Source organism: Leptodactylus fuscus, chromosome 6 (genome assembly GCF_031893055.1).
Source record: "Leptodactylus fuscus isolate aLepFus1 chromosome 6, aLepFus1.hap2, whole genome shotgun sequence".
NCBI classification, from domain to species: Eukaryota; Metazoa; Chordata; class Amphibia; order Anura; family Leptodactylidae; genus Leptodactylus; species Leptodactylus fuscus.
Genome location: NC_134270.1, coordinates 97107723 through 97132453, shown reverse-complemented (window position 1 = coordinate 97132453; position 24731 = coordinate 97107723). Strand labels below are relative to the sequence as shown.

Genomic DNA, 24731 nt, shown 5'->3' with positions numbered 1-24731 from the left:
AGTCACCAATCCCAAGACAAGAGACAGACTGGATCAGATAGCGGTCTATAACACTTTCACAAATCGACAGGATCCAAACAATCATGCAAAGTGGGGCATATCACAGTATGTTTATCTATTCAGAGGTGATCAGCCAAAGGTAGGGTACTGACCAGCTGATATGGGCTTGTTCCTTTAAAGGGAGTCTATCATTAGCTCTAGTGATTTTTAACTAAGCACATATTTGCATAGCCTTTAAAAAGGCTATTCCAGACATACCTTTTGTTTAGTAATCCTCTCAGCCATTGTTGAATTAGCCTGCTTTTATTTATATGCTAATTAACCAGCACGGATCACTGGAAGTTCACTAAGCACTGTCTGATGTGTGTAAACAGGGGGAGGTGAGAGCAGGGAAGACTGATGCTGCTGATGACTCATCAGCCTTCCCTGCTCTCACCTCCCCCTGTTTACACACAGCACACAGTGCTCAGTGAACTTCCGGTGCTCCGTGCTGAAATAGCCTGGAATAGCCTTTCTAAAGGCTATGCAAATATATGCTTAGTTAAAAATCACTAGAGCCAATGATAGAATCCCTTTAAGGTGAAATTGAGCACACACTCATGTTGCTATGAAGACAGCTGCAGAAGGACAACGAGAGGGACTTTGGCAACATAAGTATGCCCAGCCACTGACTGTGAACATTCTGGTCTTTTTATCATATATACTGTATAGAACATGGGGTTAGGGCTTTTGATCCTTTTTCTGTAATCATATTGAACTCATAAGATTGACAGTTCTCAGAAAAACTTAATAAAACATAATAGCCTTAACATATAAAATGTCTGATAGTTCTGACACTGATCATAAACTAATATACAGGACTATGACTGGAAATGCACTCTAGTCTTAATATGTATCCCTGTGACCATAAATAAGTGATCCCAGGTAACCAATATGTCCTTCTCCACCTCTTGCTGAAAGAAGAAAGAAAATGGAGGTTTTAGAAAATCATCAAAAAAAGAAAAACACAAGAGTACTGTGCAACAGACCTCGGAAACAGAGGTCAAAAGCATGAAGAAGTCGGAAAGCCCTAAATCTGGGACACTTAGCAGATTGTTTAAGCACAAGGTTTGTAGAGACCGTTATGAAACACTGACTTACAACAGATGGTGATGTATTTTGTGGGTGAAATTACTTTTGGTGTCCCCACAATAAGTGACCATCTGTAAAACAGTGTTTCTGAGGTAATCCACTAATATTATATAACCCAGTACCCCGTATGTGATTGTGTGCTATGTTAGTATTAATTATACTAATGAACATTATCACACTGATAACAAGCTCTGGATCTTCTAAGGTAACTAAATGCAGCAGAAAAGTTAGACTCTCCCACAGCGGGCACCATTTTTATACTGCCTAGATGCTGAAATCTAACATCTCCACTTTGTTTATTAGAAACTTCTGCAGATGCTTTTATCTAGAAGTGGAAATACGGTGTTTATAGGAGACCTTCCTCAAAGTATGAAATACGAGTTTGATCTGATCCTGTCCTTTAGGATAGGTCATGAATTGAAGATATGTGGCATACAACACCTGGGACATCTGCGGATCAGCTTTTTGAAACAGCAGCATTCCCCGAGTGCCGTTCAAGCTTTACAGGCCATTTGACATCATGTTCATCAGTCACGTGATCTGTTCACAGCTCCGCTCCATTCTAATGAAAGAGACGGAATTGCGATACCAAGCCCAGCTACTGTAAATGTGTAAATGTGTGGCAGTTCTTTTTAGAACAATTATAAGATGGGGTTTTGGGCAGTTGGCAGACACCTGCCAATCTTCATTTGATTGACAATCTGTAAAATACCCTTGCAATAAGATGTGCCCAAGAGATCTACACGGCGATCTACAAACAGGTTTTAGCTATAACTTCCAATATAATTAAAGACAATTCTGATTTGGCCCTTTAATACTGTGATCAATCCCAATTGTGGAATGTACTTTTAAGTAATTTACAATGGGACAGAGGGAATCCCTTTGTCCAACCATTACATCCCCACCCCCATGAAAAGATTTCAGATTGCTAATAGATTGCTGTGGTTTGCAATGGGTTACTTAACAGGGTCTCCTTAAGTCATCTTACAACATCTATTAGACCTTGCCAGAATCAGGGACTGTCTTGTACGCAAAGCATCATTTGAATGCAGGTCAGTAGACTCAGTAGTAGTCATTGAGGATCAGGGATCAGGATCAATTAACCCATTAAATGCCTGAATTTATAGTAACCATCTCTAATAGTATGTTCATCTAATAAAATATTGCTACATGATTTGCTCTATAAGGTGATCTTATATATAATCTGTGATGATGTATAACAATTAGTGTTTCAGTTCATGAATACTAACTTTAGTTACGAATATTCATCATAACAACCATAAGGATATTCACTTACAAGAAACATGCCAATTTCTTCTCAGATGTACTAAAAAAATCCCACTGTTCTTTCCTTCACAGTCGAAAAAAGACGAGCAACATTCAGATGGAAGCAAAGTAAGTAGCGATCTCTTATACATTGACCAAGTCCATCTGCTAGATTAGGTTATTAATTTCCCCTAATTAACGTTATTAACTTCCCCTAATTAATACATAATGGGGGGGGTGGAGATTCATCAAATGTGCATGAAAATGACTTAATTTACCAGTTCATGTACTATAAAAAAAAATTGGGCAAATTGAGATAAATGTATCAAATAGTTGCAAATCTTTGATAAACCTTGTGCAATTTTAAAAAGGGAGTTCTTTTAAAACTCCTGTAGTAATATAATTTGTTTTAGGAGCTACAAGTGTACAATGACAATTTTTAGAGGTTTATTTTCTGATTTTTGGACCTTTATTGAATTTGACTGTGTCATACAGGCCACACTTTTTTTTTTTTTTTTTTTTTACAAGAAATTGCCACGAATACTAGACAGGCACAGATCTATCAGAAAATGATGTAAAAGTATGATTATTATAGCTAATAGTTATTCCAGATGAATTTAGGCACAAATTATCTCATTTTTTGAATGCAAACCATTGAATGAATATCCCCCGTCCCCGCTCCAATGAGTAGTTCTGACCGAGCCTACTCATTTGGATACATACATATAGGGATACATATGTGTTACTAGCTAATATTTTGTGAGATTTCTTTGGTCTGCATTTCTTATATAAACATATTTTTATCTGGAGCTGTCATTGTGCACTCGGAGCCTGTACTGGAAGTCACTCATTATGTGAGGCCATAACCATAGCTCACACTGTTGTGGCTGATAATTGAACAGTCATTGTTCAGTTCCTGCCATGCTTGCCGTCATATCATCTGTCGTATCAAGACGAGGCAAGCACCAATAATAAGTAATAGTGTCCACTGTGCATATGACAGAGCTAGATTTGGTTAAATAATTAATTGGTTAAATAATTAATAATTATAATTCTCTGCATCCCATCCATATTAATGTAATTAACACTTTTTACTAACAACTAATCTCTGTTGTAGGTTGTGCTAGAACCCTCTGTTGTGTCTGTGTCTGTAAACTCAGAGAAGTCCACCCCAGAGCAGGTAATAATTCAGGACCCTAAATCCTCTGATGTCTCAACGCAGATCACAGCTTCAGAAGAAGGCAAAGCAGCTAAAGAGTCCTCAGCCTCCCGACCCAAGCTATTTTGGAGGAAGGTCAGTATCACCAAATATAACCTGGTAACAGTATGACCAGCACCAAAGATAACACTTGGACACCTCAGCATTATCAAGGTTATTTAGGTTGTTTCTTGTTCACACAGAATAATTGTGGGTGCTTCATGGAGAGTGACAACTACTCTGTGCATATTTCTGGTTTATAAAAATAGTTGTCACATTTCATGCTCATCGAGTCATTACATTCTGTGAAAGTCAGAAAGGTTGCATGTACATGTAAATTCTGATAAGAAACTCACTGCTCAGCTATAACATATGTTCTTCATTTCTGCTGTTAGAGGAGCACTGACATAATAATCACCTATGTAGCCTTGAGAAGGCTGGATTATGTGTCAGAACATTAGAACAATCATTGTTGCTGGATTTTATGAGATCTCGATGAGCTGCTTCGTGGACTGTTCATATATCACATTATTTCTAAACCACCCAAAAATTAAGATACTTCACCAACATGTGAGCAGCTTTCATATAGGAGTTGTATTATTTATTTTTAAATAAATGTATTATAGTTGGATGATGATGGTGTTAGATTTAGTTTTCCAATTACAGTAAGTACTTGTATATGGCCAGGACATGCTACCACTTCATAAATTGTGGGGGTACAATTGCCAGGAATACCACTGATATCAGAAATACCTCATATGTGGTTGTAATTTGCTGTTTGTGCACATGATGAAGCTTGGAAAAGAAATGATGTTCTGCAGTATTTACTTTTTACCATTAGCTGTGCATTAATTTCTGGAAAATAAATTATAGTTTCCAAAGGGTGGTCACATGTCAAGGGATTCCACTTTACTGGCATTGTAGGGGCTTTGGCATGTTGTCCAAAAATCAAACTGTCTAAATCTGTGCTCCAAAAATCAAATAGCATGTCTTCCCTTTGTACACTGCTGTGTGCTCAAACAGCAGTCAATACCCACATATTAAGTGGGTTATAATGGGTACAACAATGTCATATATTTGGCAAACAGCAGGGCATAGAAGGGAAGAAGTGCTGTTTGGCTTTTAGAGCACAGGCGTACATGGTTTGATTTTTGGATGCCATGTCATGTTAGTAGAGCCCCTGAGGCACCAACACAGTTAAATCCCCCAGGAAGTCACCCCATTTTGAATATTACACCGCTAGCTCCTATGACTGGGGGTTATTCTGGGGGTGGGGGTCAGTACTGGTATTTTTTATCCTGTAAACTCTAAGCATACGGTCTACCCTGATGTACTCTCACACAGAGTATACATTTTCCTTCAGCCCATAGCCAGTTCTGTCCTAAAGATGCAGCTATAGTTGGGAATATTTGTTATTGCATTGTGCAAGCTATCATTTTTAATTTTTTCTAGTTATGGAGCCATATGAGGGCTTGTTTTTGCAGTATGAGATGTACTTTTTAATGACACCATTTTGGTGTGCCCAAAATTGTGTTAAAAATTTTTTTTTTAAAAAAAAAGTTGCCATATTCCGACAGCTGTAACTTTTTTGTACGTCAGTGTACAGGGATACATAGGGCGTCTTTTTTTTGCGGGGCCGGGTGTACTTTTTAGTTCATTTTTGGGAAATGTTATTGCTTTGATCACTTTTTATTCAAATATTTATCAGAATCAAAACAGTGAAAAAACAGCGGTTTGGCACTTTTGACTATTTTTCCCGCTACGGCGTTTACTGAACAGGAAAAATATTTTTATAGATTTGTAGAGTGGGCGATTTTGGACACGGGGATACCTAACATGTATTTGTTTCACAGTTTTTAACTACTTTTATATGTGTTCTAGGGAAAGGGGGGTGATTTGAACTTTTAATACATTTTATATTTTTTATATTTTTTTTACTTTATTTTTATTTTTTTGAATTTATTAGACCCCCTAGGGGTGTTGAACCCCAGGGGGTCTCATCACTAATGCAATGCATTACAATGCTAATGCATTGCAATGCATTGCAAAAAATCATCATAGACCAGCCATAGACGAGCCTGCAAAAGAAAGAATTTGCAGACAAGCCTGGGAGCCTTGTAAAGGCTCCCGGCTGTCATGCCAACGTGAAATCGGCCCTGGAGCATGCTCCAGGAGCCAGCGATCACCGGCAAAATGGCGGTGCCCATGCGCCGCCGGGAAAATGGCTCCTCCGGAGCCTTTGACAGTGGCGCCGGAGGGGTTAATGCCTTAAAGCAGTAGACACCCGGCAGCTATGGCAGCCGCCCGGCTCCCGAGCAGTCGCCATAGTTACACACCCGACATGCGCCGTACTATTACGGCGCATGTCGGGAAGGGGTTAAGCTATATCTCAGCAATCCTGCCAGAGGCAAGATCACAAGTGAAGAGAAGAGAGTTAGGGTTGGGGTCTCTGCTCAGACCCGGGACTGCTTTTACCACATTAATACCAATAATCCCTTAGATGTCATGGCCCGATTTAGAGTTAGGAGTTGCTAGCAAGGTCTCAGCTGCATGTAACGGCTGACACTTGCTGTGTCTGGTGCGTGCTCAGCTCCCAAGTGGGCACCATGCTTCTGCTGTACTATTACAGTAGATTGCAGGAAACCCTTGTTGGTGGCACAGTACTATTCTGGTGCATGTCATAAAGGGATTAATATACCGTAATACATGTATACACTCCCAGGCACTTGAACTGATGTACAGGCATTCAATCCAATTCAAGGAACATAACATTACAAAAGTTCAACATACATGTATAATGTATGCTGCAAGAATGATACTCCTGCTTTCTTTCCACTTGTTGTCAGGGTCTTATGCAAACTTTAAGGTATTTCCACACACTACAGGGACATAAAAATGCATAGCAATGCTGGACAAAAGTCTATTAAAACTTAGGGATTCAGCTATCCATGTCCCATCAGGAGTGCCTAAACTTAAGATGGCTCTTCACTAACTACCACTGGATGGTTCCTCAGCAACTACTATTGGCTCCCCATAGCTTTGCCCTTTAACTTCTACCTCATGCAGCCATTTTAACCATGGCACTAATACAGAGAACACACATAGAGGGGACAGACACCCTAATTTATGAGGAACACAAACCACTTCACCGCATACATAAGGTACAAAGGGGAACAATTACAAATGATGAAGGAGACACCCCTGTAACATATGTATGTGTGTTCTTTATAGGTTTGTATGTATATAAATGTATTGATCAGAACTATCTTTCTACTGATTTAATGACAATAGAGGCTAATGATTAACCCAATTCACATGTAACAATACAAAAAAAAAATTGATTTCATTGTATTATTGGATAAAGAAAATATATATATATTTATCCTGAAGAGATGTATATTATACATGTATAATTATAAAGGGATAAATATATACTAGGGATATATCTATCTATCTATGTATATATATTTACCCAACCATTTACAGTTACCCAACCATCAGCAAATGTTTAAATTTACATACTATACTATTACTTTCTAGATGTTAAACATTAATTATCTAATACTCTAATAGTTCTAATGTTTAACATTTCTTTAGTCTTTTAAGGGAGAACCACAACCCAATAAAATCCAGGAAAATGTAAGTTCATTGTAATATATTCAGAGTGACATTGTTCCATTGCTTATTGACAATCCCAATTACATATTTAATTTTGATGTTTCATTTTAAAATTCATATATATATATATATATATATATATATATATATATATACACATATTGTGACAAAGTTAAATGTTTCTATTATTTTTACCAATTGTACACACATCCATAATTGATATTTATCTTTTTTTCTGTCTGTGTAGCTATTATTTTAGTATTTAAATGAACTGTATTAAAATTATATTATACACAAGGTAGAAAATATTAATAGAGAGGTGATCATATACAAATAATATTCTTACTATTCCTAAAAATAAGATGTATAATGACATATACATACATATACATATACATGTATAGAGATATTTATAAATTTATTTGTAGTCTTTAAATTGAACCCCCACATTTAATTTATAAGTTTCATGTCATATGGGTAATACAGTGTATCCATTCTATCAGTATCAGTATCATGGATCAGTAAGTAAGGCCGCGGCAAAAGTAATTTTTAGGCAAAAATCACGAGGTTTTCTGGGAAGTTCCATTCGAACCGAATACGTCCAGACTGAAACTGCTATTATACTGGGGGGCCTTCATGATCGGAGGCAGAGGGATAGAGAGATAAAAAAAGTGCTACTTACTTCTCTTGGGCTCCAGCGGAATGCCCTGATTTATTTGGGTCTCTTTAGTGACGTCACATGGGTCAGGAAGGCATAACCCACGTCATTGAAGAGGAGTCACGCTGGAACCCTGGAAAGGTGAGTAACACTGATTTTTATGTTTGCCACCACCCCTGGACCTCTGATCATTAAACTCTGGGGTTTGAAAAGACCACAGAGAATAATAGTTTGTGGGTGGAATACTCCCAAAATTTCTGCTGAGCCTGAAATTTTTGCAATTTGTAACAAACACCATAGGGGCCACTATAGGACATAATACTGTGACGGGGCCACTATGGAATATTATACTATGTGGAGAGGTTGATATGGGACATTATACTGTGTGGAGGCCATTTTTGGACTTATAGTGTGTGTAAAAGCACACATTATACCATTAGAAAAGCATTACACCATGTGAGGGCCAGGAAAGGTGGCATTATATTGTGTGTGGGAGTGGGCCCTGAGTCAAAAGTTTGCTATGCGGCAAATCATAATTTTCAAATAAATTCTTTCCATATCAGACAATGTGATTTTCTAGATTTGTTTTCTCATTTTGTCTCTCATAGTTGAGGTCTAGCTATGATGTCAATTACAGGCCTCTCTCATCGTTTTAAGTGGGAGAACTTGCACAATTGGTGGCTGACTAAATACTTGTTTTCCCCACATAAAACATACTCCACATACTAAAAGTTTCACTGTACTACTTAGGTGGAAAAGAGATATATCACCCAAATTAAACAGTAGTGTCAGGGCCTTTGCCAAATCCCCATATGTATCAACCTCTAGGGTAATTTCAATGAACTTTCATGATAGATTTATATCCATGTCAATTTCTGTTAACACCTGTAAAAACTATCAGAGTATATAAATAGATACAATAATGTTATGTCATATTAATGTAACCATTAACAGTAATAGATTATTATTAATAATCCATCAATAACTGACCAGTCATCCATGTTGTAGGGTGTGGCGGAGCAGTCAGAGCAATCTGTGACTGTAAACACAACTCCAGGGCAGATTTCAATTCAGAACAATAACCCCCCTGACTCAAATGTCCAACCACAGGAGAATGAAAAAGTAGTGGTGGAATCATCTTCTCGCTCTGTTCCTTTCTGGAGGAAGGTTGGAAAAGTCTTATGTTTTCTTCTTTGGTTCTATCCTGGCTTAATGTTCCATACAAAACTTGGGCTTACAAACTCTGCCGGATAGCTCAGTCTTTACTGTATTTCCAACTACTACAAGGATATATTAGGTCCAAAAACTGCATGATGATAAAAGATGGAGATTCACTTTAACGACCTTTAAGAACGTGTGTGTCATGTGTCTAGAAGAAAGAATGTTTTCCAGAATAGATAGGGATTCTTTACTATAAGGAAAGCCACACAAGGGAATTGAATGCCAATGTGTACGTATGCAGTTTGTTGAAAGATGGGGGTCTGAATGTTTTTCTTGAATTCCCTCTTGGGGCTGTTTTACTGAATAATACACTGATCTACCCTGATCTTCTATTCACCTTACTGACTGTGTTACTATATCTTTTCTTTTTCTTAAGTTATCTGTCAAATGTTTATTAACATCTTAACCAATATTAAAACATTAATACTTTGTTTCTAGTCTTTAAAAGGAGATTCTCAACCCCGTAAAAATCAAGACAATGTAAGTAAATCTTATAGCACACAATAAAGAAATATGTCAGTTTACTTCTTGCGCCATGCATCCTGCTCATATTTTGTGTTGTTATAGTGCTTGCTGTTTGTTCTGTTTCCACAGTCCAGACATTGCTTCATATGACTGTAAATGATGCTGACACAAGCACATGAATTTCTATGTCATGAGGGAGCCTTCTATATAGATACAGACTGACAGTCTCCTACTACTTTCATTGCAATAGTACTGTTTAATATGGCTTTCAGAGTTACTTTACCCCAATTGTAAATTCGTTTATCCTATATACTTATGAATAAATCCTCCCCAGTGCATTACCTGTCTGTCATATCAACCATTAACCAGATGTACATCCATCTTTGTATCTGTCATTGCCTTCATATAACATCTCTCTGTCTCTCTAATGATTAATCTTTCTTGTAGGTTGTGGTAGAGCAGCCAATTGCATCTGTGTCTGTAAACTTGGAGAAGTCAGCTCCAGAACAGGTTATCACACCAGACACAAAACCATTAGAATCTGACATACAACTAGAGAGTACGAAACCACAAAAAGAAGCTCCTGTGCGCCCGGTGCCATTCTGGAGGAAGGTTGGCAAAATCAAATGAAAAAATATCCACATCAACAATTGTGTCTCTTCTGGGGCTAGTGTAAATGACTAGACAGTGACAGCCAACCTATAACCTATTGTGTCAATAATGTCCTACTCAAGCCTGCTGTGTACAATGGATCAAGACTAGGTCCATACACAATCACCTCAAAGCTGGCATCACACAGGGTGTACTGGCAGTGGACTCACTGGCATCTAACCCACTGTGACACATGTTTAAGCTGTGGATTTAACCTCTGAATGTAGAATGAGACCCATAGTGATATTGGCATGTTTGTCACTGCAAAAAGCATTTTGAGGGGTTTTAGGGCACCAGTTTTTACGAAAACTTGCTGAATTTTCATGACAGAAATTTAACAGCACCCTGTGTGACCCCAGCCTAAAAAAGACTTGCTCTCTGTGTCCAAGGGAGGGACAAGGGTTAGGCTAGAGAGGCCCTTGCCTAGAGTACAGCAGCCTCTGCTACTGTAATGCCTGTATTCTCAAACAGCACTACTGCCATTTCTAAAGAAAAATATGGCAAAAGACAGTCCTTGTTTGGTGTCACCCCACTCTCTCTTGTTTGCACCAGTCACAGAGCTCTTTCATTCGGAGCGGTGTGGAGTGACAGTAGTACTATAGGATAGGAGGGTCACTATAGGCAGGACTGATGGGAGTACTGTGGTTCCTACCTATTGGGGAGCATTATGACTGACACTCATGAAGGCAATATAGTTCATGACAGCAGTACAGTTGCCATTTATGATTTTGTAATATTGTGGCAGTGTTATACATGAAACAGCGCTGGGGAAGGGGGTGGCGTGACTGACAGTATTGGCAGGAAGAGAGCACTCATAAATCTGTCAATTTCAATAATATCTTTAAAAAAAATTATTTGTGGACATAAATATTAGCATGTTGAGTCTAAAATTAACAATTTCTTCACTTCTTTCCATTTATTGTGCTTTTTCTAATCCCAATAAGATATTTAACTAAACATTATTTTCTTCTTCAGTCTTTTAAATTAGATCCACCACCACAAAAAGTTTCCGAGAATGTAAGTTAATGCGTTTGGGAATATTCTGAATATCACAGTAGTTTCTACTAGAGATCAGCGAACAGTGAAATGTTCGAAGTTCGATATTCGATTCGAGTAGCCCCTCAAAACTGGACTGTTCGAACGAATATCGAACCCCATTATAGTCTATGGGGAAAAAATGCTCGTTTAGGGGGAAACCATTATTCGACTCAGGAGGGTCACTAAGTCCACTATAACACCTCAGCAAATGATGACAACACCTCGGGAATGCAACTGGGACAGCAGGGGAAGCATGCCCTGGGGGCATCTAACACGCCAAAGTTCCTGTATTACGCCACTAATAATGCGGGAGCTGACTTTTTCCCATAGGAAAGCATTGGCCACCGTTGATTGGCCGAATGCCGTACAGTGTACAGCATTCGGCCAATCAACGCTGGTTCTGCCGGAGGAGGCAGAGTCTATGATCGGTCCACAGCAGTCTCCATTGTGGTCTGATCTCAGATGTAGCAGTGTTGACAGAGCTCTGTACATCTCAGATGTAGCAGCGTTGACCGCACAGCACTGCTACATCTCAGGAATAGCAGAGTTGACAGAGCTAACATTCCCACCTAAATAAAGGTAATCCCTAGCTAACCCTGCCTGTACATCTATCCCTGTCTCACAGTCACATAGTTCACAGTCTCATATGAACCGGATCTGAAATCCACTATTCTTCTAAAGTGGAGGTCACCTGATTTCGGCAGCCAATGACTTTTTCAGATTTTTTTTCGATGCCTCCGCTGTCGTAGTTCCTGTCCCACCTCCTCTGCACAGTTATTGGTGCAAAAAAAGCGCCAGGGAAGGTGGGAGGGGAATCGAATTTTTAGTGAGTTTGCCACGTGGTGTTCAACTGGAATCAAACATCTCGAACAGCCTGATATCTGATCGAACATGTACTCGATCGAACACTGTTCGCTCATCTCTAGTTTCTACAGATCATTATAAGGCCATATCTGAGGAATATTTTTCTCTCTGCCTTACTTGCTAATCTGTGGTAAATTCCACTTGTTACTTTGTGGTTTGTCCATGTTAATTTTATTGGGTATTCATATTAGTTTTATTTATTGGTCATCTGGCTAAACACATTTAGTATTGACTGAACCTACCGATTTTGATAGATTCAGCCAACCATCAAATGTGTATGGGACACTTCCCTGGCAGCAGAAGTTGGGGAGATAAGGTTTGGGTTGGATTTCAACTGCACAATCCTTTTGCACTTAGTGAGGTAGGCTTTAGCTCCTACAGATCGGCTGAGTGCACATGTATATGGGGATGTATATATGTATTATCCTAGAGTTATAGAAATTAACAATTATATACATAGAATTAATTTTCTTCTGTTACATTTAGTATACAAGGTATTAATACTTCTCTGTGTTTGTTTGCTATATAACATCTATAATATAATTACTAATCTCTGTTGTAGGTTGTGGTAGAGCAGCCTACTGTGTCTGTGTCTGTAAACTCAGAGAAGTCAGCTCCAGAACAAGTTATCACACCAGACAACAAAGCATTAGACTCTGAGACTCAACAGTCAGAGAGTGAAAAACCCCAAAAAGAAGCCACTGCCCGCCCGATGCCTTTCTGGAGGAAGGTCAGCCACATGTAGGAGAAGGCATCTCTTCTCCCTACACTTCCCACATTCATACATATATATAATAATCGGGGTTGTTCACATTTTGTTTGTGGTATATGATTGGTGCATACAATGAATACTGTGTATACTGTACGTGGTGTAAACCGAGCCTTATTCTATTGTCTATCAATTCTTGTCAAGGCCTTGAACAGAAAGTTTCCAGTTCTTCCACAACCCCATAATTAGAAATTGATGCCTTATGATTATGGACATGGGGCCTTACAGCAGCACACAACACATGCATTGTTCTGTATTATGTATCTGAAGGTGCTACGTGTCTCACTACATGTGAAGTACACGATGGGCCGCTGTATTCTAGTCACTGCAGCAATGTTTGTAGGGGAGATTTCCACCATAATATGATTGTGTGATTTATGCTGATTTATAATTCCCAATAGCAATATTCTTCAGTAATTAACTAATAAGACTCAAGAAACCAATTCTCAAGGTCCCTTATCATTTATTGAACATGAAAGGTAAGAGCTTCTGTATATGGTGTTTTTTATGGACATCAGGTCATGCCAGCCCATTCACATTGACATTCGGATGACATTCAGATGCAGCCATTATAAAACCCATGAATATCTATTGGTCTATCTACACATGTGAAAAAAACCCTTCCATTAAAGAAAGAAAAAATCACAATGGTCAATTAAATAACTTGAAACTGACAAAAGTCCATATAAAAATGGACATGTCAATATATCCAGTCAGTGCTACTGTCATTAAAATAGCTGTATGAAGGGCATTGCAAAAATGGCCATCACAAGCTAGTGTTTAACTGTTGTGTGAATACAGCCTTACACGGTTAGGGGGATATCGTCACTCCTTGGGGAGAGACCACCATATAGGTGTGTGGAGACTTATTTGGTTTGCAACAATGAGGCACCTGACTTCCTAATTACATCATGGAAGACATATTTGCATATTCTTTCCATGGTACAGCCTTACACGTAAGAAATGGAAGATAGTTATAATTAACAATTAAGTTAATAAACCAATCACAAGATCAACCATATAACAATATAGAATAAAATATACTCTACTAATACCAAAGTGGGGGTGCACACTAGTGCCCGGTCCACGTAAATAACATGTAATATAGACTTGCTATTGGTTGCTTGCTAGCGAGTAAATAACACTGAACAAATCATTGTAGTGTATAATAATAATAATAATAATAATAATAATAATAATAATCCAAAAGCATTAGTACTATCTGTATAGATTTAAAGTGGGAATGGCATCAGCAGCGATATGCATTAGAAAATGTAGTAGCTCTGATCATTCCAGGCCAAAGCAATGTTTCTGTATGTTACTGAACTCCCAGGCATAGCTTAGCCCAATTTACCAAACACTGGCACTTATCATACCCCAAAAGAATTCTAACATAACCGCTGTAACTATATATTGGCTATTGGTTCAGTCTCTTAGTGTAACCCTCTATGTGTTATTCAATAAATTGTAAGGGCTCTTGTGAACCAGATTGAATACTGTAAGGATGGGGGGGGGGGGGCCTCGGCTGGTATAATTTTCTAACAAGAAACTTTTCTTTCTAGTCTTTTAAAGGAGACCCACAAACCCCCTCTAAGGTCCAGGAAATTGTAAGTCTAAGTCTGACTATAACAAATCAATCAACAGAAAAATGAAAATCCAAAGATATCCAATTATAAAAGTTATAAATAAAAATTTGGATCTGTTCACACAGACTTCAGGACTTTCATTTTTAATAGGGAATATAGCGAGTTTGTTATGATCCATTTTTATCCCCCATTGTCTTACAATGGGTTCTAGATGTAGAATAATGCATCCAAGCTGTGTTATTCTGATAATCAAATAACAACAGAAACCTGTTGGACAGGATTAGTGTGTTACATATAAAATTGAGTAGTAAATTGCAGAACCATGGCCCAGTTCACATCTGCGTTCAGGCCACTCCATTCCCCTAACCGCATGAAATATGTGGAGAAAAAAAAAGTCATGCAAGCAGCACTTTTCTCTGTGCTCTTTTCATGTGGAACTTGAGCAGAAACCACACGGACCCCATTACAGTCTATGGGGTCTGCAGGTTTCATTAGGTAACCGCTTTTTTATGCGGATAGGTTTCCATTCAGAGGGTTCCCCAAGGGGACTTCCCGAACGGAAACCCAAACGCAGATGTGAACCGGCCCTAACAAACAGCAGATGATACAAAATGATTACCAAAAGAGTACCAAGTATCATACTGTATTAGAAGCATTTGAAATCCTTGAGTAAATGATTAAAGAAATTTCTGTGCAGTATGTATAAGGCTATGGATATGGCTATGGCCATTAGTCTAGCAATTAAAATTACATTAAAATCACTTTTATTAAAATCAACTTTAATGTCTCACAATGCGATTTTGCTGTGACATGCATCGGCGATTGCCTATATTTTTTTAACATATACATTTGCAATTAACTGTGTACACCTTAACAAATACACATAAATTAAAAAACACACAATTTGCTGTTTCAGGGAGCGATGTCACATGCGACATTGACATGCGACAGAAAGTTGGACAAAGTTGCAATTTTGTGCAACAGCCGCGTCCTAGTCGCAGCATGTCACTTGTTGCTTGTAATGTTATAGAAAGTAAGGCAAATTAAGCAACATTTGTCGCACAACTTAATATCACATTAAAGTTGCGCAACAAATATTGCAGTGCAGCCCTAGCCTAAAGGTTTCAGTAGGTACCTTTCCAGTTTGGATGGCACTGTACTGGAAGCTGGACCCAAAAGCGAAAGTGAAAATGGTCTCCCCCTCATGATGCCACTTTACTCCAGAATCAAAAAACTAACTTATTCACTGCCTCACCCACATATAGAAGAAAAAGCAGGTTGACCCCAGAGCCCTCTGTATTGAAATTAATAGGGAACCAAAGAAAATGGAAAATGGATAGGGAACCAAATTAGACAGGAACAAACCTCTCCAAGAGCCCCGAGCAGCTGCACTGGCTGACCCCATGTAACATAGGACAATGCATCTAAAACATTCAACCAATAGAGTGGTTGCATTGGGTCAGAATAAGAAGTCACAGTCAAGTTATTGTAATAAAATTGCACATGTTTCTAGTATAATACATCTCAAAATACTAACTTTACATAAAATATTCAGAATTTTTTCTAGATTATATATGATTTTCCATTGAATATAGCATTTCAACACACAATAGTAGTGGTATATTTGTATATTTCATGTTTTATGATTAGTAATTTGGATTCGGTCAGTAATGGACTTCAATGTCTTTTTCTTAGTCCTTACCAGAGGAGCCGCAGACTGTTCAACTAACCCTGGCTGTAAGTGTTATTAACAGACTCAGTGGCGCTCATTTATCAAGTAACTTGCAGCTTTATCCACCGTAAATTACGCCGTTTTGGGGACTTGTTTGCTCCTTGCACTTTAGTTATGATGCATTTGCCTTTTTTCCAGATATTTTTGTTCCCTTGCCTGGAGTTCTTTTCTCGCCGTATTTATAACTTGTGCCTATAAAAAAGCACAAAAAGGTGCACTGCACTCCAGTACATGGGCAGCACAAAAAAAGTGCACATGACCAAAAAAAGACAAACCTAAAAGAACTAACCTGCTCAACATTTATCAACAAACTATGGCTATTTATTAAATATACACTACTGAAAAAGATTAGAAAAAAAGGTGAAAATAAAAAGCACAGTCAATAAGACAGGAAAGTAGTTCACAATCTCCTTTCCTGTCCGCCTGATTCAGCGCACGGCAAACACACGGACCCCATTATAGTCTATAGGCTCCGTGTGCTTTTACTGCACACCACTTGCAGTTGCGTTCAGTATTCTGTTGGGTGGGGGCCATGCGGACTCCCCAAACGGAATACCGAACGCAGATGTGAACGAAGGGTTAGGGTGTTGGGGTGTGACTAGTCTGAATGCCATTTTTGGTTTCTACATGACGGTACCATAAAGTAGCTATCTAAAAAATTAGGTCAGTGTGTAAACACCAAAAATTACTTATTTTGTACAATTACAGCCTGGATGATATTCTAGAGCATCAGATTACTGCACAGTGCCTAAAGACATAAAGACTACACTTTTCATAATGCAAATGAGCAGGGCAATCGTGTGCAGACAGTGGGGCACATTTATTAAGCTACTTGCACCTTTTTTTGTATAAATGGCACCTTTTTATGGTCTTTTTGTGCCCTGTGCCCAGTACATAGACAGTGTAAAAGAGCCCAGGATGCCAGAAAGCATTACCAGGAGGCAACTGCGCCTTTTTGAACAAAAAATAGGCAAAGTGCACAGTGTTCAAATACACCTTTATAAACTATCACATACCCAACATTTAATAAGTAGGTGCACCAACATCATAAATAGGAACCACAGTAAAACTAGTCAAAATAAAAGGCACACCTGTGAAAAATATAGCCAGAAAAGGGGCAGATGTATAAAAATAATCCCTACTGAGAATGCAGATATTGTTGGAGATTAAAACTCTAGAACCTGCAAAATTGTTAGTGCAGATCTGGAATATATTACAAGAGGTAATTCAGGGGTATTACAGGATAAGTAGTGTATATGCAGTGACTCCACTAGCAGACTAGTGAGTACAGCTCTGGAGTATGATACAGAACTGGATAAGGAACTGGATAATGTAATTTATGTACATCTTGACTCCTCCAGCAGAAAAGTGAGCACCGCTCAGGAGTAAAAGGGGGCTGTCAAACACAGCAGATCTTGTTGCAGTACTTTCTGTGACATAAAATCAGCTTCATTCATGTAAACTGGATTTGCAGAATCCTGGGTGCTTCACATTAAAACAATCTCATTCAAATGAATGGAACTGTCAGTTGCAGAAATTTCTTCTTGTAGATTATGCTGAATTTCAGCCAAAGCCAAGAGTGGCTTGAAAAGTAGGACATAATGCAAAATCTATACAGAACATAACTCATGTGTATTCCCTTGTGCCAGACTGGAGATCTAGAACTGTTAAGGCAAGACAGTTAAGGCAAGGTGCAAGAAAGGGCCTTACAGCAAATGTGCGCCACAATATCATCCATCTACACCAGAAAACTGCCCCCGCTGACTCCACCAGCGGAATAGTAAGCGCAGCTCTAGAGCATTACACAGGTTGAAACTTAGGTTAAGTACAATCATGTTTTTTATTTAAACAACTTGCTGTAGCCAAAAATCAATGTGAGACCAATATATAGATTGTATGCAAAAATATATGAAGCTGGCAATGCCCCTGGCCCACTGTTGTGTAAGTGTCCTAATTGTACAATTGACTCTGCTCACTGGCACCAGGATCTTCTGTATGATGCCACACGCACTGTATGTACACCTCTTACTAGTCAGAGTCCAAATCATTCTCTGCTATATGACTATTAATGTAAGTATCCTTGAGTAAAGCATTAAGAAGGTCATCTGTTTATCTACAAATTACAGCATGTGTCCCCCAAGGTGATAGGGATGAAATTTGCATACAGCAAAGCAATTTGGGGTAATAGGAGTGCTAACAATCACCTGTTTTCGCTCACCATGGAAGCAATTGCTGCATATGGGGTTTCTTTATACCTAACCTTGGATCTGTTCCACAAACCGGATTCTGTACCACCTGCCCTGGCCTTTAGTTAGATTGCCTGATCCCCTGGCCCTACCCCCTGGAGTCCCATCTAAGTTCACCTACATCAGGAGCACTACTAGATCTAGCAACATTGTGGTTCTTTGCACTACATTACACTTTCAGAGCACCCACGCTTATGCCTGGTCTTACCAGCATGGGTAATTTTTATAGATCCAGCGGATAGACCGGGCCTTCACTGGCACTCTATCAACTTATTTATTATTTTTTGTATCTCATCACTGTTTTGTCACTGTGTGTCTAGTTTTAGGATTAAGGGGTGTGGATAACCCTTTTGGGTCCCTCCTGACGTGTAGGAGTTGTATGTTGGTGCCATTACGTTTCCTCCTCCCTGAGTTTTGTGGAGGTGGACATAGTTGCAGGCTCTTGGAGTACTCTTGGGGTGAGAGCCCTTGAGGAAACTAGAGCAAGTAGCCTCCCTGCTCAGGCAGGAAGCAGTTGTAAGCCTCAGGCTGCTTGGTACCTTTTGGTCCAGTAGTCTGGGGAAAGTTGGGAGCCTATTCTCTTTTGAGATGAGTCACCATTTTCAGACATATCCTGTACATGTTCTTCTTAGTGGCACTCCCACTTTTTTTGTGCACTGGGTGTAATGTTCATAATATCTACCAATAGTAATCTAAAGAAGATGACAGGATCATAGGTACTCTAAGCTCACTGATGCATGTCTGATCAATTGAGGGTCTACCTTTCAATTTAAAAAAGGATCTGCTGCTACCATCTTGATACCATAGTACACTTCCTGAAGTCTCCTAGATTCTATGTATCAATGGGTCAGAACAATATTATGAGATAGTTAGTGGACAACTTTCTGATCCTCCTCCATTCTCGCCCTTAATAGATTAGCTCTTTGGTGCCAGAGTTACACAGAATTTACAGAATTTTTCTTTACCTTTTTGAAATTTTATAATCTTTAAACATAGAGTTCATCCGAACCAGAACCCCAAAGCAGCAAATCCAACACTGGAGCAGCTACTCCAGGGAGCAAAACTCCAGAGAACAAGAGACCAGAAGATGGAAAGTCTTCCAAACCCAAAATCATGATGTTCTTCAAACAGTTGGTAAGCCTATTTAGCCTATTGAAAGACACCACCTGGGATCAGTCAGAGATATTCCCTACCTTGTAACCAAATATTGAAGCCTTTTTATTGTAATACCTATTTTATAATTTTATTATTATTTCACTAAAGAGAACGTAGAACTGAAAAAACAAAACTACTTGTTTATTACTTGTTATTATAGTCAGTGTTGGGCGATGCAAGTAATATCAGCCCAGAGGAGAGTACCGAGAAAAGCAACCAGGAGCCTGTAAGTGAAGATTTTATAATACAGATGGCTCTGGTGATGGGATTTTCATTTAAATTATATTTAAAGGATATAGACAAATTGCTTCCAAACCATTTATGTATATGCTGGAAGATAGTGGCTTAGGGGGAGATCACACTACCATTGTAAATGGCCGATGCTGTCTTCCGTCATAGGATGACAGCAACGGATATTAAACTGTTGCAGAGAATGGTCATCAAGACTATGCAAAACAGCATATAAATGGTTTAGGGGCGATTTTGGTGGTGGTAAAATCCTTATATGTGTGCCTCATATTTCCCTATCTATTTGAAATCTACATTATCAGTCTCATATATATATGTATGTATATATATATGGTTGTCAATCAGTTAATAGAATTTGTAATCTGTAATTAAAATTGTTGGGTGATTCTTACATATTTTTTAGTTGAGTCATGATAAAGATTGCTTCTAATGGAATAATCTAACCGGAAGGCTAGCAGCTTTTGATGGAATATTTAAATAAACTTAAAAGAGAATCTATCACTACCAAAATGGAATAGTGCAATATGCCAAGAAAATCAATCCTTAATTTGTATGCACTCTGTATGCACCCATTTTTCACTCTGATAACACAGGTGAAGGTAGGTGCTCTAGCAGATGTGGCCACATCCGAGGTGCACTGGACGGTTCATTTGCAAACAAATTCTAAGTTGCTTTGTACTTTGACACATAAAAGGTATGCCCACAAAGTCACTAACAGCCCCTAAAACGGCATATCAGTAGTTTAGAAACAATTTTGGTGGTGATAAATTCCCTTTAGGTGAACTGTACAACTTAGATAGATGAGCATGCTTGTGTTTAAAATGTAGAGAGGCGAGTAAACTCCTTCCATCTATCAACATCTGTTATAAGAGAGTCAAGGGGTCAACATATGCATAAAACAGTTTATTTTTATTGTGTATGGGAGCCTTAATACTTGCTTTGAGTATTAGTGACGTAGTGATCCAAAAAATGCTGAGTAAAAGACTGTGGCAGAAATGTGTTGCGGTTTTTTTTTTTTTGCAGCGCTTTTCAAAGAAAGTCCACAGAGTTTTCCTCTGTAGACTTTCTGTCCCTATTATACCTATACGGAAAATGCCAGCATTTCTGTGTTAAAACTGAAATGCTGTGATTTACAAAAACGCAACAGTTTTTTAAATCACATCATTTCCTCTGCTATTTTTCTGCAGTGTCTGGATAGGATTAGCCAGAATTCCACCCATTTTGTGGTTGCTGTAAAATGCATCGGCCAAATCACAGTGTTTTTAGGGCCCCGGTTTACGGTGATATTGAGGCAGTGTTGCCAGCAACACAGTGTTTAACAGTCCATGTAAAGTGGATGGGACTCTAGCGAATCTCATCTATACATTGCGGAAAAACATGTGCAGCGGACATGCTGCAATTTACAGAACCACTACGGTTTTATAAATCGCAGCATATTAATTGTACCTACAGAATATCCAGCAGTCTCCCTATAGGTATAATGGAAGCAGAAATTCCACAGAGGAAACCTTTGCAGACTTTTTGTGACAAGCGCTGCGGAAAAAATAAGGGGGCATTCACACGGAGTAACGCCGGGCGTGTATCACAGTCGTACACGCCGGCGTTACGGCAGACTGCCGAACACTTCCCATTCACTTCAATGGGAGCGCTCGTAACAGCGGTGTTTACGAGCGCTCCCATTGAAGTGAATGGGAAGTGTTTGGCAGTCTGCCGTAACGCCGGCGTGTACGGCTGTGATACACGCCTGGCGTTACTCCATTTGAATGCCCCCTAAACGATACGTTGCCGCTGCAGTTTTTTCCTGCAGCGCTTTTTTGATGTAGCCCACTACGTGGGACTTTAGCCTTAAAAAAGACCCTTATTTCATCTAATGCATATGGTCAATGTCAAGGTGTTCATACGTAGCAGAAGAAATATTTGGTGACTTAAATCCATTTTAAACATTCTGTTAAAGCTTTAGTTTCTTCATCGCTGACATCAATAATAACATAAACATTACTCTGAAAAATTTAGATCCAAAAATAAAATATTACTAAGATTGACTTTAAAGCCACAGTCATCTCAGAGTTGTACCACCATAAATGCATATTTCAAACATCTTGAAGTTTTTCTGTGAGATGCTTCCTATCCAAAGCTGTTGAATTTTACCCCATAGATGGTCGAAATTCTTATCCAACCAGCAGAAACCATGGACTATGGTTAACCACTGTATAATAGGTGCTGCATGTATTCATTATACCTTTTTAGACTCTGGACATCACAGATGGAGTGGAGGTCAGTAAGAATGACAAAACAGTGGTCACTGCTGTAGTGGAGCCTCCACCACCACCACCACCACCACAGAAGGGAAAGGACAACATGAAGGAGAAAAAAGCATCAGCAGAGAAACTAAACAAGCAGGAGAGTCGCGAGAGCGCTGAGGCAGCTGCGTCGATACAGCTCCAAAGTCCAGACCCAGTGCAAGTGGATATCGGGGTAGGCACATCTAAAGATGGCCAGCTGAAGAGGACAGAGAAGAGGCAGTCCCTGGGCAGCTTTTTTAAAGCCATCGTAAGTACACCATGCACGTCTACAAGATGGCAAGATTATAATGGTCCAACGTTCCTTACAGTGTTAAGATACAAGACACCATTCTGAAAGAGTTTTCAGGTGAAGAGGTCTTCCATTCCTCGCTGCTGATTCCCTCACTACAAACCTTATATAAAGAGTGGTAAGATTCATCCAGTTAGGTGGCTCTCAGAAATGAACTATTTCTTGGTGTGTAGAGATTATTCTATTATACATCAGCGCTCACCATTTACAATCCACTCCTGGTTTTGGCTTCAAAAACTGCATCTACAAAACCTGAATGTGTGTCCTTAGCCTAACCAGCTGTACTCATATAACTTGACTATGTAATTCATCATTTCAGGGGCCAAGACGCATGTGTGATGCCGAGGTGCAGACAGATCCAGTCACCATCTTACCTGCAGAGAAGACTAAATGACTATTTGTAAAACTGAGGCGGCGCTGGCTGCAGCGGGGAGGAGTGTAGAAGACGCTAATGTATATTTCAGCTGTAATCTGTACAGAGATATTTCGGTGCATTCCCCTGTGATGTGATGGAGGGAAAACGCAAGTTTGTGACAGACCCAGGGTTTTATATATTATTCATGTCTGTCTAGGCTGCAGCTGGTTTATTATCTCCCTTTGTAGCAAACAGTAATAGGCTTACAGAAGGTATGAGAAAGTGGGACTATGGTGACCCCTAGTGAGCGCTACAGTATTGCAACACGGTAGACTGACACAAGACTGTGCTACAACACGAGAACATGCAATCGTCCATACACCTTCAGCTGATGTATACATATAAAGGGAAATACTAAAACATGTTGAGTGTAAACTGTGTACATGATGATGCAAAATAGCAGTTTAATGGGAATTCCACTGAAATATATATTCATGTCGGGAGTTGCAATATTTAGGGATCAGTAATGCAGCGGTCATAGGGAGCCCAAGAAAGCCCAAATCCATCACTGCTTGAAGATGTCTAGCATGATAAATCCATTACATATTGCAATGGAGAACTGTGAACTAGATTTTGCCATATTGTGTCTGAGAGATGGAAAATGCCATTTATTTTGTTTGAACAACCCAGGTCATGGGGGTCCAAGCCTATAAACCCAGCTCTTCTCTCATTGACATATCAGTAAATAGAGTCTCCTTTAAATGGAAATGTTCTCACTTTTTATGTAATATTCTCTAACAACATCATCAGAACCCTAAAAGAGACATAGAGATGATTGTTTGCACTTACAGATACTGCAAAGTTAACCCTGTGGCTTCTTCCAGCAATTAACAATGTTCCTTCTTCTTATACGGCTGTTCCAGAAGGTTCTGCATGTTATTTGGGGTCATTTATGAAAGAAATAGAATGTGGAGAGTTATATTGATACAATAATATCACAAAAATTATTAAATATATATGACATGATTCTTTTTTAAGCTTGGTATGATAGGTATAAAAAAAACCATCAGCAGGGGGCGACATTGTCACACACTAAATCACTGTATGATAACTTACACCACTTGTTTGATGATCAAGTCTAATGTGAGCTGTGGTTGTTTGATTAGCTAATGAGCACTAACGAGTCTTTGTCGGAAAATCACTTGCCATTGCTATCTGTAACCTTTCATTTCATGTGCCGGTTTATTTCTGTATGTAATATTTGCTCCCTGTTTTCTCCATGGTATTCAATAAAAAAAATTCTGTTTGGTGTACAGAGATAAATAAATTCAATCCATTCCTAACAGTTGGTGTCAACTTGTGCAGTGTTACATTAAGTTCATCCAGTAGCCACGCTGTATCATCAATGGCATTATAGAGGATTGGTCACCAAGTACACAGTGCTAAATGACATCCTTCAACTGGTTATGTGAATAGCGGCAATCGAATGTCACGCAGTAGTTTCTTCTTGGTGACGGGGTTAAAAATGGGGCTATATGAGCTATATAATATAGGAGGCCAGGAATGGACATAATGGGCCAGATTTACTCAGACTGGTACGGTTTTGAAGAAAACAGTGGCACTATCACTCCATGTTCCAGAAATCCAACATCATGTATATATTTGTAACTGGTCACATAGGGATCTTCAGGGTGGTGCTCAACATCCCAAAAAGAAACAAAATAGCATAAACTTTGTAGAGGAAAAAAGTGGGGGGCACTCACTTGTCATACTAGGCTTGAGAAAGCACCTGTATCGGTGCGAAACGGCTGTTGCCAACGCCACTGTATGTCACTTCTCCCTTCTGGCTCTGTTTTTAAACAATATACTTCAATAAAAGTTTAAGGAATTTTAAGAAAAAGATCATCATTTGGGTGAGTGCCAAATGATGATCTGCC

The 24731-nt window shown here is 39.0% G+C and overlaps 1 protein-coding gene across 1 annotated transcript in view; it reads left to right on the top strand.

Moving 5' to 3' along the window:
• Positions 1 to 24139, top strand: part of BCAS1 (brain enriched myelin associated protein 1) — an 81928-nt gene extending 57789 nt beyond the window's left edge. Inside the window, exons 7-21 of the mRNA XM_075276849.1 lie at positions 961 to 1107; positions 2491 to 2526; positions 3515 to 3691; positions 7193 to 7234; positions 8880 to 9038; positions 9531 to 9572; positions 10005 to 10169; positions 11184 to 11225; positions 12673 to 12840; positions 14442 to 14486; positions 16161 to 16202; positions 19440 to 19577; positions 19759 to 19824; positions 22095 to 22397; positions 22759 to 24139. Of these exons, the coding sequence (XP_075132950.1) occupies positions 961 to 1107; positions 2491 to 2526; positions 3515 to 3691; positions 7193 to 7234; positions 8880 to 9038; positions 9531 to 9572; positions 10005 to 10169; positions 11184 to 11225; positions 12673 to 12840; positions 14442 to 14486; positions 16161 to 16202; positions 19440 to 19577; positions 19759 to 19824; positions 22095 to 22397; positions 22759 to 22833 (1647 nt within the window). The 3' untranslated portion in view covers positions 22834 to 24139. The remainder of the gene's footprint in view (positions 1 to 960; positions 1108 to 2490; positions 2527 to 3514; positions 3692 to 7192; positions 7235 to 8879; positions 9039 to 9530; positions 9573 to 10004; positions 10170 to 11183; positions 11226 to 12672; positions 12841 to 14441; positions 14487 to 16160; positions 16203 to 19439; positions 19578 to 19758; positions 19825 to 22094; positions 22398 to 22758) is intronic.
• The last annotated feature ends 592 nt before the right edge of the window (positions 24140 to 24731 follow it).